Source organism: Bos mutus, chromosome X (genome assembly GCF_027580195.1).
Source record: "Bos mutus isolate GX-2022 chromosome X, NWIPB_WYAK_1.1, whole genome shotgun sequence".
NCBI classification, from domain to species: domain Eukaryota; kingdom Metazoa; phylum Chordata; class Mammalia; order Artiodactyla; family Bovidae; genus Bos; species Bos mutus.
This window is the reverse complement of record NC_091646.1, coordinates 106,310,636-106,330,530: the sequence shown is the minus strand read 5'-3', so window position 1 is coordinate 106,330,530 and position 19,895 is coordinate 106,310,636. Positions and strand designations below refer to the sequence as shown.

General features: G+C 36.8%; 1 protein-coding gene across 1 annotated transcript in view; it reads right to left on the bottom strand.

Moving 5' to 3' along the window:
* RADX (RPA1 related single stranded DNA binding protein, X-linked) overlaps window positions 1-19,895 on the bottom strand; it is a 106,437-nt gene that overhangs the window by 67,096 nt on the left and 19,446 nt on the right. The window contains 5 exon segments of the mRNA XM_070366067.1: window positions 1,223-1,345; window positions 1,453-1,553; window positions 1,754-1,850; window positions 13,210-13,402; window positions 15,336-15,478. Coding sequence (XP_070222168.1) covers window positions 1,223-1,345; window positions 1,453-1,553; window positions 1,754-1,850; window positions 13,210-13,402; window positions 15,336-15,478 — 657 coding nt within the window.

The window sequence follows — 19,895 nt, the reverse complement described above, 5'->3', positions numbered from 1 at the left end:
ACAGCTATAGTGGCTATAAAGAGAGAGGGATCTGGCCATAAAACCCATCTAAATTGTCATGAGCGATCATCACTATCAACCATCTATGCCCTGAGAGAAGTTATATGAAAGGTCATAGCCCCACTTACCTTGGAAACCTGTACCTCGGTTTTGGTCAAAATTCTCTTTCTGCTCTCCCCTCCAATCATAGTTGGGGTAATGTTTAGTTCTATTCATATACATATATTTTAAAATTTTAATCTCACAAGCATAAGGTGGATTCTAATGAAGTAATATCTGAATAGTGGGTAATACCATTTTACAATAGAGAATAAAGGGGTAGCAGAACAGCCCTGTATATGGTCTCTAGATATCCTGATGTTCTACCATTTCTATGTTGTTGTCGATCAAAAAAAAAAAAATACATGTAGTCAAGATTGGGAATTTCCTCAATTTTGGCAAGCATTTAACAATCAGTATTTCATTCATATACTTATTTGGAAAATAGCTCACCATATCTAAAATAGCTTTATGTTACAAATTCAAACAAGGAAAAATTTCACTGAAGTTGTTATAAGAAAGTATTAAATATATTTTTCCTCATCAAAATAGATTTGTAGACTAAGTTGTTACATAAAATACATAGTAGGACATACTTTAAATGTCTTGAAAGTAGTGGAAAAAATACCTATGTATATGAATAAATATAAGGGGAAAAACCAACACCAAAGTAAGTAAAATATTGACCAGGTGGTATAACACCATTAACCTAATATTAATTTCATACTCAAATGACATCATACTTACCACTGTCATTATTTAATTACATAGTTTCCCAATCCTCTACCAGTTAATTCTACATTAGTAAAGTCTTCATTGTCTTAAATGGGGTCTATTAATTCAGTTTCCAAACGGATACAAAGGAAATGGTCTATGCTTTAGTTTCACAGAATTTCAAGTTTTTATGTCTAAAATGCTAAAAGTGAGAATTAATAAGAGCACCTGTTTTCTGAAAAACTAGTTTCAATCCCAAATTAATTCTGAATAGAAAACCAGAAGACAGTTAATATCTATAATACCACTTATAATATTAATATAGAAAAAAATTTATATGTGCTATCAGATTGCTTGAATTTGCTAGCTCAGTATCATGGCATTCTGTAAGTTAGTATACTCTACTATTTTTTTCAGTTAATGATCCCATTTCCAAATATAAAATGATAATAATATTTGAACTGAGTACTTGGGTAAATATGTTCAAAGATTTCTGGCTGAGATGTTGAAAACAGCTCCACTATAAATGGTTGTTCTGAAGTCCCGTCAGCAATGTGAATCCAGCGATATGACCAAAAATCTTCACGGCTATCTATATGGATAGAATATTAGAATAAATGAAGACAATGGATTATGCACATATGAACACAGAATTATTCACTGAAATACATTTTATGACTTTCAATATCAGAAGCTTACCCTTCTTTTTTGACCGCTGGACCCTTCCTACAAAAACCAAAACTCCAATAACATCACAGATATAATTATTTGGCATCTTATCCAGTTCTGATCTAAAAGAAGGAAAATTATTAAATAGATATTTTATTTTTAAATAGCAAAAAAGCATTCTACAAATACGAATGAAAATACATATCTATTTAACTGCTACAGCATAATTTGGGAGTAGATTTTGAGCAAATTATAATACCTTGTTTCAGTGACTAACAGTGAAAATTCATATTTGAGATATTTTACAAGAATCTATTTTACCTTGTAACAAAAACGGTGATTTAATTTTGGCAATCTCCATTCTGGTTTCACCTGCTTTTCTGGGATGATAGTTATATTAGGAAAATCTCGAATATTCAGGCAGATTTCTGAAAAAAAAATATATTACTTTAATATGATATACATATAAAATAATATACACATGTATATATCACACAGCAAAAAATAGATTGAATGCTTTGAGTCCACCACTAAACCTAAGAACTAGATCATTTTCAATAGCTTTCTTCTATCTATTCTGACATTATCACATCCACTTATCTTTGTGTTTTACCATATACTTAAATTTTTAAAAAGGTTTAAAAAAAATCACTTAAGTGTTTTTGCCCAAATAGTACACTATTTGGATTTGTTTTTGAACTTTAAATGAATGGAGTAACACCATAATGTAGTATTCTAGGGCTACTTTTTTCCCCACCTAACATTATGGTCTTAAAATTCATCCATGCAGCTGCGTGTAGCATTTTTTTTTTTCTCCTTTCTACTGCGAATAATGTTCCAGGGCGTTGATATACTACAATTTTATTTACTCTTGATCATATTGCTGGACATATGGGTTATTTCCAGCTTTTGTCATAACAAACAGTAACTATGAATTTTTTTCGACATATCTCCTTGTACACACAGGCAAATACTTTCTAAGGTATTATATCCAGAAGGGAAAACCTGGATTATAAAATATGCAAATGTTCCACTGTATAGGATGAAGAATTTGCTCAGTCATGTCCGACTCTTTGTGACTCCAGGGACTGTAGGAGCCTACCATGCTCCTCTGTCCATGGGATTTTCTAAGCAAGAGTACTGGAGTGGGTTGCCATTTCCTTCTCCAGAGGATCTTCCCAAACCAGGGATCGAACAAGGGTCTCTAACATTGTAGGCAGATGCTTTACTGTCTGAGCCACCAGGGAAGTCACTCTATAGGATAATTCCAAACTATTCTAAAGTAGTATTTATTAACTCTTCACTTAGTTTATTAATATTATAAATATTTATTAATATTTACTAAATATTAAATATTAAACTATTAACAGTTTCAGCAGCAATGTACAAGAATTCCATTGAGCCACATCCTCTCAAAATTTTGGTTCTGTTAAATTTATTTATTTATTTATTTTGGCTGTACCACGCAGCATATGGAATCTTAGTTCCCTGACCAGGGATTGAACCTGTGACTCCTGCAGTGGAAGCACAGAGTCTTAATCTCTGGACAGCCAGGGAAATTCCTAACTTTCTTATTTTTTGTCAATCTAATGATACAAAATGGCAATTTGTTGTGGTCTTATTTTGTACTTCTCTTACGACTAATTATGTTCAACATTTCATATACCTATAGTTCATCTATGCATCCTCTTTAGTGAAATACTCCTAATATTTTTGAACATTTTTTCTACTGGATTGCCTTTTTCTTATTTGTATTAGTTGTTTATATATATTGCATACCTTTGTTGATTATACTATTGCAAATATCTTCACCCAGTTTTTGAATTTTTGGGGGTGTCTTTTGATGGACAAAAGTTCTTAATTTTTGTTTTATCCTTTAAAAACTATTTTATTTATTTATTTGGCTCTGCTGGGTCTTAGTTGCAGCATGCAGGATCTTTTTTACCTGTGGCATTTAAACTCTTAGCTGTGGCATGTGGGATCTAGTTTCCCGATTAGGAATAGAACCTGGGCCCTCTACACTGGGAGCATGGAGTCAGCCATTGGACCACCAGGGAAGTCCCAGAAGTTCTTAATTTTAATGTAGTTAAGCTTATTAATCTTTCTTTTATGGTTACCATTTCTTTGTGCTATCCACAAGATGCTTCCTTATCCTAAAGGCAAACAGATACTTTCTGTAAGTTCTTCTAAAAGTTTTGCCTATCATATTTAAGCATTTGATATCTCTGGCATTGATTTTTATAGCTGTGATATAGGAATATAATGTCATTTTTTTTCTCTTCATATTGTATGCTCAGTCGTGTCCAACTCTGTGACCCCATGGACTGTAGTCCACCAAGTTCCTCTGTCCATGAGGTTTTCCAGGCAAGAATACTGGAGTGGGTTGACATTTCCTCCTCCAGGGAATCTTCCCAAGCCAGGAATGAAACCTGCATCTCCTGCATCAGCAGGCAGATTCTTTACCACTATGCCACTATTACTCTTAATAGAATTTATCTAAAGCTCTTATTTCATTTACATTTTCTGTCCTTAAAATTTTCTTCATACCAAGTTCCTTTCCTTGCTGACAAATTTGTAATAACAAACATTAATTTCAGATATTAATTTGATTCTAAATACTTCCCAGCTCATGTGAGCCTGAAACTCACTTAGCTTAATTTCTTTTGTATTTTGAATTGTTTGGTTTGTAAGTACTTACTTTTATTTAAGCCAATTAAATAGAGCTCTTTTACAAATCAACCAAGGCAATGTTATCCAAAGTCAAAGATACATATACACACACAGAGACCTTAGTTCTTATTTTAAGATTTCAGTCCTGAGTCAGGTTCAGCAATGTAAAACCCATCAGTTTACAAAAGAAGTTGCATTAAAATTGGGTTTCTGACAGATGAAACAAGTCAGATTCACTTGGCTAGATGGCTAAATATTTGCAGAAAAAGCATTTAGGATTTCTGTTTACCTTGGACAAGCCAACTTCTAGTTTACCCCCTCTAAAATTTGCATTTTAAGAGACAGCAGAGATGAGTGGTCCTGAGAAGACCAGATAGGACACTTGCATCTCAAAGATACAGGCAAGTTCTTCCTAGGATGACTTTGTTTCCCTTTTTGAAAATATTTACAAGCCTCTTAAGATAAACATGGAAGATTTGGGAAGTGGTAAAAGGATTGGTGGGTTTTGGATTAATTTTGGAGCCAACCTTCTGGTCCTGTAAAGATTACATTTGTAAAACAAGGATAGTTTTGTTTTTCCTTTTTTTAAAAAAAAAGAATTGTGTGGCTACCTCAATGAAACTGAAGGACTGACATACCAATTTACCTATGTTGGAAAGTTTTTCCCTTTCTAGCTTAGGGAAGAAGGCCTCTTGGGAAGGCTCAGAGGCAACACTTAGCCTCCTGTAAATCAATCTGGACCAAGGGGGAAAGAGGTGACGGTAATAGGAAAGATAGGCTGAGGAATCCACCTCATAGTCTTGCCAGGAAGGCAGCGGCCAGGGAAAAGTGGGCTCAGTGTTATGCTTGAACCAGATGTGTCTGGCATTGCACGGAAGTTGTCTTGTTGGGGGTGGATACCCTATTAGCCTGGTCCATTCCATGATCCCCCTTATCCTGTCAAGGGAGTCTTCAAGCAGCAGGCACCCTAATGGCTTTTAAGTGCCTGACCTGTGCTTGCACAATTTTAATTGGCCTGGTTCTCAACTTAAGGCAGAAGGAAAGGAGAGCCTTCACTTGCTTGGGTGGCAGATACTGTGGCACAGTGGGCTGCAGGGCCTTTGGAACACACCAGAGAGTAACCCTGGCCAGAGTTCCTCAATTGCTTCCATAGCCACTAGCCTGTTCACAGGGATTTGAGGAGAAAGAAACAAGAAAACGTAGAGGAAGCCTTACAGGAAGCAGTTAGTACCAGATGTCTGTGCGTTACCAAAGTAACCAGAATAAACCAAAACCTAGCCAGCCAGAGTCACATTAACATGGCTTCCCAGTTCCATTAGACCTGTGACCTTTATCCAAAAGGTCAGAGTTTTCAAAACACATACATACATACATACATACATACATACATACCAACACACAAACACAGAATGTCCTAGGAAGATAAGATAGAACATTTACATCTCAAAGACAGAAATCCAAGTTTCCCCCTAGAAAGCCTTTGTTAAAGTTTCATCAAGTTTCTGTTTTCTCCTCATTGGATCATAATGATAGGTCTACCAATCACTTAGGATTTTTCCTAGGGGACTTGGAGATGGAACCTTAAAGGAAGCAATTAGTACAAAATATCTGTGCACTCAAAGCAAACAAACCACACCAAATCACGCCTGCAGGAAGTTACCCCAAAAAAGCAAATGGCAAAGAGATGCCCAGAAATTCAAAAAACCAAATGGCAAGAATGCCCCAAATGTGACTTCCAAGTCCCACTAAGCCTGTGACATTTGTGCAAAGCAGTGCCTTACAAACTGGGTGCCCTGTCTACAGGGAGAAACCCCTGAACTGGAACTGCATCAGTTCCTCAAATGGAAAACATCAAGAGACCTCAAGGTGCACCTTGGGGGACTTATCAAAATCCTAATGGGTGTCTCAATACACCAGATGCCCTCTTTCTGATCCTCCAGTATTTAGTGTTTTCTCAAGAGTGAAAGTTAGGGATGACACAGACTAGAGAAGAGAAGGTGTCCTTAAGGTGAAAGAAACCTTGCCAGGGCAGCCTCTCCCCCATTCTCTGCTGCATCCTTGAAGGTCCACAGCAGAGTCTGTGGGTCAGGTGTGACTGGGGCTTTGCCCTATGGCAGAAGTCTCTGGCTTACACACCCACCAGCTAGTCAGCTCCAGTCCTGGGACACCTCCATACCAAGCAGCTGCTGCTGCTGCTAAGTCGCTTCAGTTGTGTACAACTCTGTGCGACCCCATAGACAGCAGCCCACCAGGTTCCCCCATCCCTGGGATTCTCCAGGCAAGAACACTGGAGTGGGTTGCCATTTCCTTCTCCAAGCAGCTATTCCTGCAGTAACCCAGGCCCACCCACCAGCAGGCTGGCACTAGCCATGGACCCACTCGACAATCCCATCCCTTGCCCAGGGACTGGCTCCCACCTTCCAGTGGCTAGCAGCCTCCACACAAGGTAGGGTCTGGCAGCCAACTAGGCCAGGGGTGCCCTGCCTACCAGCATGTCCACAGTAGTCATTCACAATAGGAAGGCTCACACAACCGGCATAGGAGGCACCCCTAAGCATATAGCCCTTGTGATCCATGCTTATATGGTCAATTAATCCATGACAAAGGAGGCAAGAATGGGGAAAAACAGCCTCTTCAATAAATGACATTGGGAATATTGGACAGCTCTATGCAAAAGAATCAAACTGGACTACTTTCTCACACCATATACAAAGATAAAACTCAAAATGGATTAAAGGCTTAAATGTAAGACCTAAAACCCTAAAACTTCTAAAAGTTAAAAAATAAAAAATAAAAAAAAAAAAAAACAGAGGCCCTGTGCTCTCTGACATTGGTCTTAGCATATATTTTTGGATCTGTCTCCTCAGGCAAGGGAAATAAAAACAAAAATAAACAAATGTGACCACGTCAAACTTTTGCAAAGCAAAGTAAACTATCAACAAAATGAAAAGAGAGCCCATTGAAGGGAGAAGGTGTTTACAAATGATAATTCAATAAGGGGTTAATATCCAAAATAGACAAATAATTTATACAAATACTAAAGAAAAAAAAAACTAAATTAAAAGCTGGGAAGAGGACCTGAATAGATATTTATTTTTCTCAGACAACACAAAGATGTCCAATGGACATGAAAAGATGCATTACATCACTAATCATTAGGAAACTGCAAATCAAAACCATAATGAGATACCACCACACACCTGTTAGAATGGCTATCATCATAAAAGACAACAAATAACAGATGTTGGCAGGTATGTAAAGGAAAGGGTACCTTTGTGCACTGTTGGGATTGTAAATTGATGCAGACCCTACAGACAACAGTATAGAGGTTTCTCAAAAAGTTAAAAACAGAACTACCATATGACCCAGCAATTTTACTTCTGGCTATTTACCTGAAAAAACAAAAACACTAATTCAAAAAGGTATATGCACATCAGTGTTCACTGAAGTGTCATTTACAATAGTCAAGACATGGAAGCAACCTAAATGTCCAATGACAGACTAATGGATAAAGAAGATGTGGTGTGTGACACACACACACACACACACACACACACACACACACACACACACAGTGGAATATTACTCAGCCATCAAAAATAATGAAATCTTGCTACTTGAAACATGGATGGATCTAGAGGATATTATGCTACGTGAAATAAGCTAGATAAAGAAATATAAATACCATATGGTCTCACGTATGTGTGGAATCTTAAAATAAATTCAACATACAAAACAAAAACAGATTCACAGATACACAGAATAAATCAGCTGTTGCCAGGGGTTGGGGGATGAAATAGGTGATGGGAATTAAGAGGTACAAATTTGCAGTTATATAATAAAACAAGTAAGCCAAGGGGATGTAATATACAAAATACTGCTACTGCTAAGTCGCTTCAGTCGTGTCCAACTCTGTGCGACCCCATAGACGGCAGCCCACCAGGCTCCTCCGTCCCTGGGATTCTCCAGGCAAGAACACCGGAGTGGGTTGCCATTTCCTTCTCCAATGCAGGAAAGTGAAAAGTCAAAGTGAAGTCACTCAGTCGTGTCCGACTCTTAGCGACCCCATGGACTGCAGCCCACCAGGCTCCTCTGTCCATCGGATTCTCTAGGCAAGAATACTGGCGTGGGTTGCCATGCCTTCCTCTAGGGGATCTTCCCAACCCAAGGATCAAACCAAGGTCTGCTGCATTGCAGGATTCTTTACCATCTGAGCTACTGGGGAAGCCCAAGAATACTGGAGTGGGTAGCCCATCCCTTCTCCGGGGGAACTTTCCAACCCAGGAATCAAATGGGGGTCTACTGCATTGCAGGCAGATTCTTTACCAGCTGAGCTACCCAGGAGGCCAATACATCAACTATACCTCAATAAAAAGCTCTTATGCTTTTAATGGATTTTATCTTCTCACTAGGCAGTGCAGTGGTAAAGAACTGACCTGCCAAAGCGGATTTGATCCCTGGGTTGGGAAGATCCCCTGGAGGAGGAAATGGTAACCCACCCCAGTATTCTTGACTGGAGAATTCCAAGGACAGAGAAGCCTAGTGGGCTAGAGTCCATGGGGTCGCAAAGAATCAAGACACAACTGAGCACACAGGCACTCACACATCCCCACATTGGCAAGGGCAGCCTGTACAACATTAAACAGAAATAGTAATAAGAGACCATCAATGGTCCCCATTTTACAAAGGAGTGTTTCAGGACTTCCTTAGTAGTCCAGTCATTAAGATTCTGCCCTTCTGCTACAGAAGGCTCAGGTTCAATCCCTGGTTGGGGAACTAAGATCTGGTATGACACAAGGCATGACCCCCCAAAAAAAATTTTGGAGTGTTTCTAAATTTTCCCCTTAAGAGTTGTGTTTGTTTTCATTTGGTTTTGCAAACATCCTTTATCAGTTATGGAAAGTTCCTTTTCTTGGTATTTTCTTTTTAAAATTTATGAATGTGTGTAAAATTTTAGCAAATGACTTTTATGGCTCTGCTAGGACAACCTTCTTTAATCTATTAATGTGGCAGTGACACTTGTCTATTTTTGTAAGTAAAATCAACTTTGCATTGCTGGAAAACAATACAGCTTAGTCACAATGTGTAATCATTTTTTTTTTTTTACATATAACAATTCAGTTTGCTAACCTTCAATTTTGTATATCTGTATATATGTTCATAGCTGAAGATAGCCTTTAGTTTTCCACATTCATAAAATTCTTATTTGGTTTTAATTATCAAGGTTATATTGGTAGCAAAGAATAAGTCAGAGAGTATACCTTCTTACTTTATTCTCTAATGATACATTCCTTCGATGTTTGCTAGAATTTGCTTATACAATGATACCTGCCTGGTGAGTGAGTGGTGGGTGTGTGTGTGATTATTTTAAACCTCTGATTCACTTTAATAGTTATAGAACTATCTGGGTTTCTTATTTCTTAATGTCAATGTTTTTCTAAGGATTTGCTATGTAGCAAACAAAGATTAAACCAGAATGAAGATGACTGCTTTCTCATTTTGCCTATTACCAAACATGTGACTACAAAATTCTCTTTTACCTCTTCATATATGAGTGAACAAAGTTTGTATTACATGGTATTACCTTGTACCTAGAAAATAGTTTGCATTTTACAAAGCACTTTCATAGCCATAGTTATTCAGTTATACTCAAGGTCCCTCCCAGCTCTAAAATGCTAGGATTTCAAATGAATTAAAAACTTCCTTCACTCCAAACCCAAAACACCTAAGGTTATTACCTCAATATGTATTATGTAATACAGTCTGAAAATCTCAAGACTTTAAAAGGTTTATCATTTGTGTATGTCAACTGAACACTATTTTGTATAAGATAGGACAGAACAATAAACAAAAAGTCAATATACAAAAATCATACATTGCCAGCAAATATGTCCTTTTTTTTACAACAGAATTTTCATCTTCACAAGCTTCCATTTATTTAGTTTCTTTAAAATTACATTATTTTCTATAACTTACAACTATTATGTGTAAGCATGAAAAAATAAACCAAGCTAAATTACCCCAACGGTTTGTGTTCCAACATCAACACCTAGAAGGCAGTGATAGTATCACAGATCCTTATTTCTGTACTGACCAAACTGACCCTCGCTGCGTACTCTTTCTCATGTGTTCTCTCATAACATTTAAACTACACTGTTCTTATTCCTAACCCTTACTTACGTTTTCTCCAATTCAACCCATTCTCCTACTGTCCAGACCATTCACTCTTTCCTCAACTACATTTCTGTTCATTTCCTCTCCCCTTCCATTCATCCTTTTTTCTTACCGTTTACTGTCAGCAGTCTTTCATGTTAATGTAATTTGTTCATCTTACATATCTGTTACCCTGCTAGACTAATTATTTTTTTAAATTGGAGGATAATTGTTGTGTTGGTTTCTGCTGTACGACAACATGAATCATCTATAAATATACATATATCCCCTCCTTCCTGAGCCTCTTAACCACTCCTTAGGTCATCACAGAGGACCTAGTTGCGCTCCCTGTACTATACAGCAGCTTCCCACTAGCTATCTTTTTTACACAGAGTAATGTATATGTTTCAATGCTACTCTCTTAATTCGTCCTACCCTCTCCTTCCCCCGCTGTGTCCACAGGTTCTCTATCTATGTGCTAGATTAATTCTAAGGGTAGAATTCTATATTACTTATCTTTGTGTTTCCTGTGCCTACCACAGTTCACAGAACTTTTTTTTTCCCTTTAAAAGATGATTAATCACACTGAGATTTTTAAAAATCATAGATCAATAGTTTTCAACCCTGGCTGTACATTAGAATCCATCTGAGGAGTTTCAGAGATACATCAATGTGTGGTCCCCTCCTCAGAATAATTATTAATAATTCAAAATCTCTGAGAGTGGGGTGGTCATGGTTCTTTAAAGCTCCTGAAATGATACTAATATATCAATAGTATTGAGATCCACTTATACAGGAACACTAGGCAAACTATGGCTTATAGATGGCTGCCTGTGTCTTGCACATAAAAGTTTTACTGTAATACAGCTATGCCCATCCATTGCCATATTATCTTTGGTTACTTTCACTCAATAAAGACAGAGCCGAATTGTTGTGAAAGAGATTATACTGCTTATACATCCTATAATATTTACTATTCAGCTATTTATAGAAATAGCTCACTGACCCTTGATGAAGAGGGAAAAAGTCCTGTTACTTATTAAAAAGGTGTGGGATAACAGAGACTGATGCTAACACTGATAAGTAAAACTGTTCTAAAGACTAAACGGTGCATTTTAAACATATTCTCATTAAGGCTCTCATTTTAAAAATGATTTCTGTATTTGTAATTATTCACTTAAAAGTATAAATAGCTTCGCCTAGTGGGCTGCCATCTATGGGGTCGCACAGAGTTGGACACGACTGAAGCGACTTAGCAGCAGCAGCAGCATATCCTAAAAAGAGAGTTTATATTATCAAAATCTGGCCCTATAATTCTGTGTAGCAGAGGTAGCATAGAGCTCAATTCACTTTCACTGCTATGTTTTAATAACTATTTATCTACTGACCACATGCTGTCTATTGCCCACTTTCCATATGTTTTTAAGGTTTAGAAGCAGCTATTAGTACAGACTCATTTCTAGATTTGTCCACAGCCACATAGAAACTGTGATTGAAGTTAATTTTCTTTATATCAGAAAACACTGTATTTAGTAAAAAGAACATTAGGTTAGGTATCAGGAGAACTAGGTTTCAATTTTCACTATGCCAGTGATCAATTATATGACATCAACAAAGTCACTTACCTTATCTGCTATTGACAAAGAATGTCTCAATTTTTACTAAAAAGCAATTTTGTCACTTGGAGATGCATGGTTGTTGGAAAGAATTTATAAATTGGCAGACACAATAATACACGTTTAGAATTAGCTTCCTCTTGCCAACTTTCACTACATTTTCTTAATTAAATCTCAACAGCAATCAGTTTATCTTCTCCTATGATAAAGAGTAATGCGATAATGGACTAGTCGTACCAAATTAATTAATATCTTGTTCACCCAGCCAAATTGATGTCCACCTTCAATAGCCGGTAGACACTAATACAGAATCATATGAAATTGTCCTAAATATATGTTTCGGTAAACAGTGAACAAAGGCTACATTATCTGAACATTCTTTATGTAATTAACCTTAATAGGTCAGCTAGGGAGTTCAGAATACATAGAAATACAGGTCCAGTATAAAACTATGACAAACCAAAAACAGTGCTTAAAACTGTTGACTGATGTGTCCTACAATTTTGAAAAATGGAAATTCAAAGAAGTCATATCCACACCTTAAGCAATCACTTAATATATTAATTCTAATGTTCCCCAAATATTAAGGATGATGCCAAGATATCAATACTGTGATTTCAATACTAATTAGGAAGAGTCCTTTCAAGATTACAATAATTGGCAACATTTGAATACTGATCATAAGTTATATAGCATTATTATATCAACTTTAAATTTCCTAGTTTTGATAACTATACTGTGACCTGTGACTGTGTAATAGAATGTTCTTGTTCTTAGGAAATAGAGAGTAAAATATCACCAAAGTGTTTAGAGGTAAAGGGATATGTATATATGATGGCTGCCACTTATTCTCAAATGGTTCAGAGGTGAGATCTATCTATCTATCTATCTATAGTGGAGAAATGATAAAGTAAATGTTGCCAACTGCTAAATCTGTGTGGTATACAGGAGTTCTTTATACTATTCTTTCAACTTCTGTGTATAAGTTCAAAATTATTTCAAAATAGAATGTTGACAAAAGCCCTGTGAAATGGTACCTTGAAGTAACAAAAACTATATTCAAGTCACTATTTAATATTTTAATACAAAAATGAAAGAAAAGAAAAATAAGTAAATCCAAAGTGGCATTCATTAATCAATAATAAATATCTCAGATGCTTTTCCTTAATAAATGAATAAATACACTTATTAAGTGATTGCTTAAAATTTTTTTATGGATAAAGGAATTTAAAGGTTTGTCAGGTTCTAATAGCTTCAGTAATTTTTAAGTTCTTTTGACTGATATGGTACTTTACAAATTTATACAAACAAAATACTGATAAAATAACAAATTCACTGAATACTTAACCCATTGTAGAAATTAGTTTGATGTGTGGATCCACAGGAAGAGGCTGCATCCTGAATGGATAACTCTTTCTAATAGAATAATTTTGAAGCAGAAGAACTAAACCAACATGCAGACTTTTGTACCACTCAGGACACAGGGTATTCCACATAATCATGGACACTGTGCCTGAGCTGTCAGCAACTTCCAAAAAGGTCTAGGAAAAAAAAAAGTAAAAGCATATTTTACCTAATAAATGCATATTTGTTACTTTTACCTACATGGTGTTCAAATTTTATTTTTTAAGAATGAGGAAGCAAAATTATAGGAGAACCACTGAGTAATTTATGATGTAATATGAGAGACTCTGTAATGATGAAAAGTTATGAAGAACTTTTAGTAATGTGAGAAAAACTTAAGAAAATGTTAAATGATACAAAATGTTATATATACTATGATTCCCATTTTGTAAGAAAATTTACTATGATACATGACATGCTGCTGCTGCTGCTAAGTCACTTCAGTCGTGTCAGACTCTGTGCGATCCCCATAGACAGCAGTCCATCAGGCTCCCCCGTCCCTGGAATTCTCCAGGCAAGAACACTGGAGTGGGTTGCCATTCCCTTCCCCAATGCGTGAAAGTGAAAAGTGAAAGTGAAGTCATTCAGTCGTGTCTGACTCATAGCGACCCCATGGACTGCTGCCTACCAGGCTCCACCGTCCATGGGATTTTCCAGGCAAGAGTACTGGAGTGGGGTGCCATTGCCTTCTCCAATGATATATTACATAGTCATATGTAATATATAATAGGGGACTTCCCTAGTGGCTCAGTGATAAAGAATCCACCTGCCAATGCAGGAGACACGGGTTTGATCCCTGGGTCGTGAATATCCCCTGGTGAAGGAAATGGCAACACACTCCAGTATTCTTGCCTAGGAAATCCCATGGACAGAGGAGCCTGGCAGGCCATAGTTCATGGGATCACAAAGATTTGGACATGACTTGGTAACTAAACAACAACAAATACATGATAGGAATACATATATGCATAGATGTGGTATATATGACATACATATGCTATCAGAGACATATGCATTTATGAGAGATACATACATGTATGTATATATATGATCTATACATACAAAATGGGGAAATAAAACACACTAATATTAACAGTGATTCTCACTGAGTGGTAGGATTTGGGTTGATATTATTTATCAGCTTAATATATCTTTATATACTTTGCAAATTCCCTAGAAGTATGTATAACTTTTATTATAAAAGCTTAGCAAAGCACTCTAAATAATTTTTGATAATGTGGAAATACAGTAAAATGTTAAGTTTAAAAAAAATGGGACAGAAATCAGCATCATATGCAGTCAAGATAACAGAGAAGTGTCAGATAGATTTGACAATTAAGGTCTCTATAGTGAGTGACCAGCTGAAGAAAAGAGCCGAGTTAATTGTGTTGAGAAGTAAATAGGAGGCAAGACAGTGAAAACAACTAGTGTAGACTACTTCTTCAAGGAGCTTGCCTGAAGGAGAGAGAGAATACAGGTGTCCTGATGTCAAAGATTGTTTTCCTTTTTTAAAATGGAAGACTATACTATATATCTGGGCTTCCATGGTGGCTCAGTAGTAAAGAATCTGGCTGCAATGTAGGAGATGCAGGCGACACGGGTTTGATCCCTGGGTCAAGAAGATCTCATGGAGGAAAGCATGACAACCCATTCCAGTATTCTTACCGGGAAAATTTCATGGACAGAGGACTACAGTCCATGGGGTTGCAAAGAGTCGGACACAACTGAAGCAACTGAGCATGCCCACACAGACTATATATTACTAATATTTATATGCTGGTATAGAAATCTCAGTAAAAAAGGAAAACACTGAAGATACAGAAAAAGGTATGAAGGAGACTAGCTGGATCAAGGGAACTAAAGAGCACTAATACAGAAATAATTCCTTTTTGTATAAGAAATTATACAGAAAAATACTCTGAAATATATATTTATGTTCATTATATACATTACTAAGTTGAACTTTTAATGTGTTATTTAAACATAAATTATCCTAATGAAGGTATCATGTCTGCAAGTTATAATTTATGATTGATAAATTAACATATAACATCTTATCACTATTCATACCTGGTATGGCTCAATTATCTTTTTATTGGGTTTTCCATAGTATCGCAGTTTTGATTTATGTAAGATTCTCACAAGCAATGGAGGAAAATTCTTTGTATTAGACCAGGTCATCTCAAGGTGAGAAAGGGAAATTATTTTGGTATCTAGAATACAAAAAAGAAAAAATGTCATAGTGATTTCAAAATTCTATTTTATTAGTTAAAAATGGTAGCCAGATCAGACCCAAATCAACTCCTTCTCACCAGCTAAGCCAGTCTATATACTTCTCACATACAAAACTTAGCAATAAACAGTAACCTTAATAATAATGGTTAAATATATATATATATATATATATGTGTGTGTGTGTGTGTGTGTATATATATATACACACACACACACACACCATGATTTACTATGTTACTGGAATATAGGTAAATACCTATGCTAACTAACACATTTAGATGGAACTGTCCATCTATAATACTCTCTATCTTGTCAAACTGTGTAATTACTTCCTGGAAGACTTGGATCAAAACTTACCTTCCTTAAGAAAAAACTCAAAACCATGGAATATTTTCCCACTACTAAGCACTTATACATTTAATTTGTAGAATTTTCATGATATATTTCTTTATTGCCCCCACCTTAGTCTCATATGTGTAAGTTCAATTTTCCCCAAACATTCCAGACACGGTCCTGTATCAGGGCCTTTGCACTTGCTGTTCCCTGGGTCTGGAATGTCTTTCTCTTAGATATCTGAGTGACTTTTTCTCCTTCAAGTTTTGCTCAAAGGTCACTTTCTTAGTGATGCTAGCTCTAACCCCCCTATAGAAAACTAATCCCCTTACTTATCTCCATCCCATTTTTCTACATACCAATGGCACTTATTACATTTTTATATGCCATATAATTTACTTGAAAATGTTTTAATCTCCAAGCCTGTTGGTAAGTGCCAAAACTGTTTACAAGCTATTCATCACCTTTAAAAGATTAATTTGTATTTCTAATTTTATTCTTCCTTGGGCTAAGAGGGATTCCATCTGCAATTTTCTCCACATTTTGTTCTCATAGCCTACAGTCCCAGCTTTTAAAACCTGAACTGGTATTTGTTCAAACATTTCATTGACTTCCCTAAGGCATCTTCCACTTCCATTTTTATTTATATAATGTATCACCACCTCAACTTTGGTATTAAAAGTATTCTCGTATTTTGTTTTCAGTAACAGTTTAAATGGCCTTTTATAATTACAACACTACCATTAATACCCACCCCATTTTCAGTATTAGGTATCTTGTATAAATTTCCCTCCAGATTCTCCCAAAACTACTAGTCCAGGATCACAGAGACTAGTATTTGATCTGACACAATTAAGTAATTTCCTTTTTAATATGGTGAAACAAACTGTACCTCAGCTCTGAATTATCTAGAGTGTATGTGGAACACTCTTGACCAATGAAGGCACATACACCTCCTTTACAAGTGGAATAAATTCAAAAGCTACACACTTTTATAAAACCAGAGCTGTAAGAGCTACTATTTCTGCTACAATTGAGTCCAGACAGCCATGATCAAACATCTGCCTGGAGAACATTTTCCCAGATTGGGTAAAAACAACAACAAAAAAACCCCTCATTAACTTCATAGAATATACATATCTCTAAAATCTAAAAAGAAATTACAAGTTAAAAAGAAATTACATAGACAATGGGGAATCCATGTAAATTCATAGAAATAAGTGGATTCTTTATCAAAAGAAAGAATAAAAATAATAGACTACATATTCAATATAAAAATTAGTAAACAACGCAATAGTGTTTCTTAAACTTGGTGGTCTCAGGACCCCTTTATAGTCTTAAAAAATTACTGAAGACCTCAATGCTATGCTAAGTCACTTCAGTGGTGTCCTACTCTGTGCGACCCCATAAACGGCAGCCCACCAGTCTCCCCTATCCCTGGGATTCTCCAGGCAAGAACACTGGAGTGGGTTGCCATTTCCTTCTCCAGTGCGTGAAAGTGAAAAGTGAAACTGAAGTCGCTCAGTCATGTCCGACTCCTAGCGACCCCATGGACTGCGGCCTACCAGGCTCCTCCGTCCATGGGATTTTCCAGGCAAGAGTACTGGAGTGGGGTGCCATTGCCTTCTCAATAAGCTTCTGTTTATGTGGGTAATATTTACCAATACTTACCATATTACATAGTAAAACTAAGAAATAAAAATATTTATTAATTCCTTTAAAACAAAAACAATAAATCTGTTATACATAGTAAAAAGATGTATTTTTGAAAAATGACTACATTGTTCAAAATCAAAAATGTAGTGGGAAGAGTGGTATTGTTTTACATTTTTGCAGATCTCTTTATTATCTAGCTTAAAAGAATACAGCTGGATAAATCATATTTTCTTTGGCATTTATTCAGTCTGTTTCAATGTCCTTGACATGCAGCCTCTGGAAAACTCCGCTCTGTACTTCAGAAGGAGAGTTTAAAAAAAGAAAATAAAGCCTTAATATTATTATTACATTGAAAACCACTTCAAAAGAATAAGTCTAAGGAATATAAAGAGGAATAAAGATAAAAATTGAAAATAATGAATTAGAAAACAGTATGACTGTTAAGTCCAATTCCCTGGAAAAATTAATAAAAAGGTAAAACCTTATAAGTGCAATCAGGAAAAAATCAAACAAAAAGATAACACCCAGAATGTGATCACCTATAAACATAGAGAAAATCATTTTAAAGATTATATGATTATATAGCACTAAGCATGAAAACAGCAATGAAATTGATAGTCTTCTAGAAACATATGAACTACCAATATAGTTGCCCTAAGAACAGAACACTGGAACACATCAATAACCATGGAAGAAAATGAAAAAGTTCCTAATAATGACCTTCCAAACTACACCAGATTCACATGGTTAACAATTTTCAAAGAATAGCTTTCTCTTCAGTTGTTCTAGAGCACAGTAAGTATAAAAATTGTACCAATTCATTTGATAAACTTAGATAAATCTTAAAAATTATAACAAATAGTAAAAAAGAGAACTAAAAACCCCAAACATTTATAATGGCAAAAATCCTAAATCAAATACTTTAAAATCCAATGTAGCAGTATGCTAAAATGAATTATGATTAAGTAGAGTCCTAAACATCTTGTGCAGGAGAATATTAAAAACTCTAAATAATTCTGGATATTGACATAAAATGCAAGTTCAAATAATTATGCTAAAACATTGAAGAGAATAAAAATATAATACTCTTAAATCACTAAGATAAAAATGTTTTCAAATAGTTAAAAAAATAATGCATGGACAAGGAAGAAGATGGTGGAGGAACAGGATGGGGAGACCACTTTCTCCCCCACAAATTCATCAAAAGAACATTTGAACGATGAGTAAATTCCACAAAACAACTTCTGAATGCCGGCAGAGGACATCAGGCACCCAGAAAAGCAGCCCATTGTCTTTGGAAGGAGGTAGGAAAAAATATAAAAGACAAAAAGAGAGACAAAAGAGGTAGGAATGGAGCTCCGTCCCAGGAAGGGAGTCTTAAAAAAGAGAGAAGTTTCCAAACACCAGGAAACACTCTCACTGCCAAGTCTGTGTGAGCCTTGGAACCACAGAGGGCAACATAACCAGAGGAAAAATAAATAAATAATTAAAACCCACAGATTACATGCCCACGGTAAATCCCTCAGTGGAGAAGCAGCACAGACGCCTGCATCCGCCACTAGCAAGTGGGGGCTGGGCAGCGAGGCGCAGGCTGCATTGCTTAGAATAAGGACTGGGCCTGAATGCCCGGAGGGCAGTCTGAGGGTACTAACTTGGGGTAGCAAACCAGACTGTGGGATAGCTACCACGCAAAAAGCCCTAACATAAGATGCCACCAGGCCTGCTCACAGAACAAAGGACTGATGAGAGCTACATGAAAAGCCCTAACCTAAGAAACCATCAGGTCCGATAACAGAACGACTGAGCAGAGCTAGCCCACTGCAGACCATCCCACTCCGGGGACAGGCAGCCAGAGCCAGAAGGGGGCAGTCGCAGCCCCAGAGAGGCATTATCTACCAAACTGCAAGCAGGCTTCATTGCTAACCAAGACTTCTTGGGATTCTGGACAGTCAACATCCGCCTGAGAAGGTGCACCAGTTGTACAGCCAGAAAACCGAGCGGCAGGGATGGGGGAGGCCTTAAGTCACAGTGACTGCGCTCACCAAACACCTGGTCACCTGAGCTGCTTGGACCTGGGAAGGGCACAAAACGCAGGCCCAACCGAGTTTGCCCCTCTGAGGACTACCCGAGTACCTGAACCTGAGTGGATTAGACCTGGGAAGTGCATACAACCCAGGGCCAGTCTCAGACAGTTCATGGCAGAGCAACCTAGAGCCTAAGCAGCGTACAAAGGGAAAGCACACATGCCGTGAGCAGGGGCAAACCTAGTGTTGCCGAGACACTGCGAACACACGCCAGTGTTATTTGTTTGCAGCATCCCTCCCTCCCCACACCACAACTGAACAAGTGAGCCTAAAAAAGTGTCCACCACCACCCCCTTGTTTTAGGGTAGAAATCAGACACTGA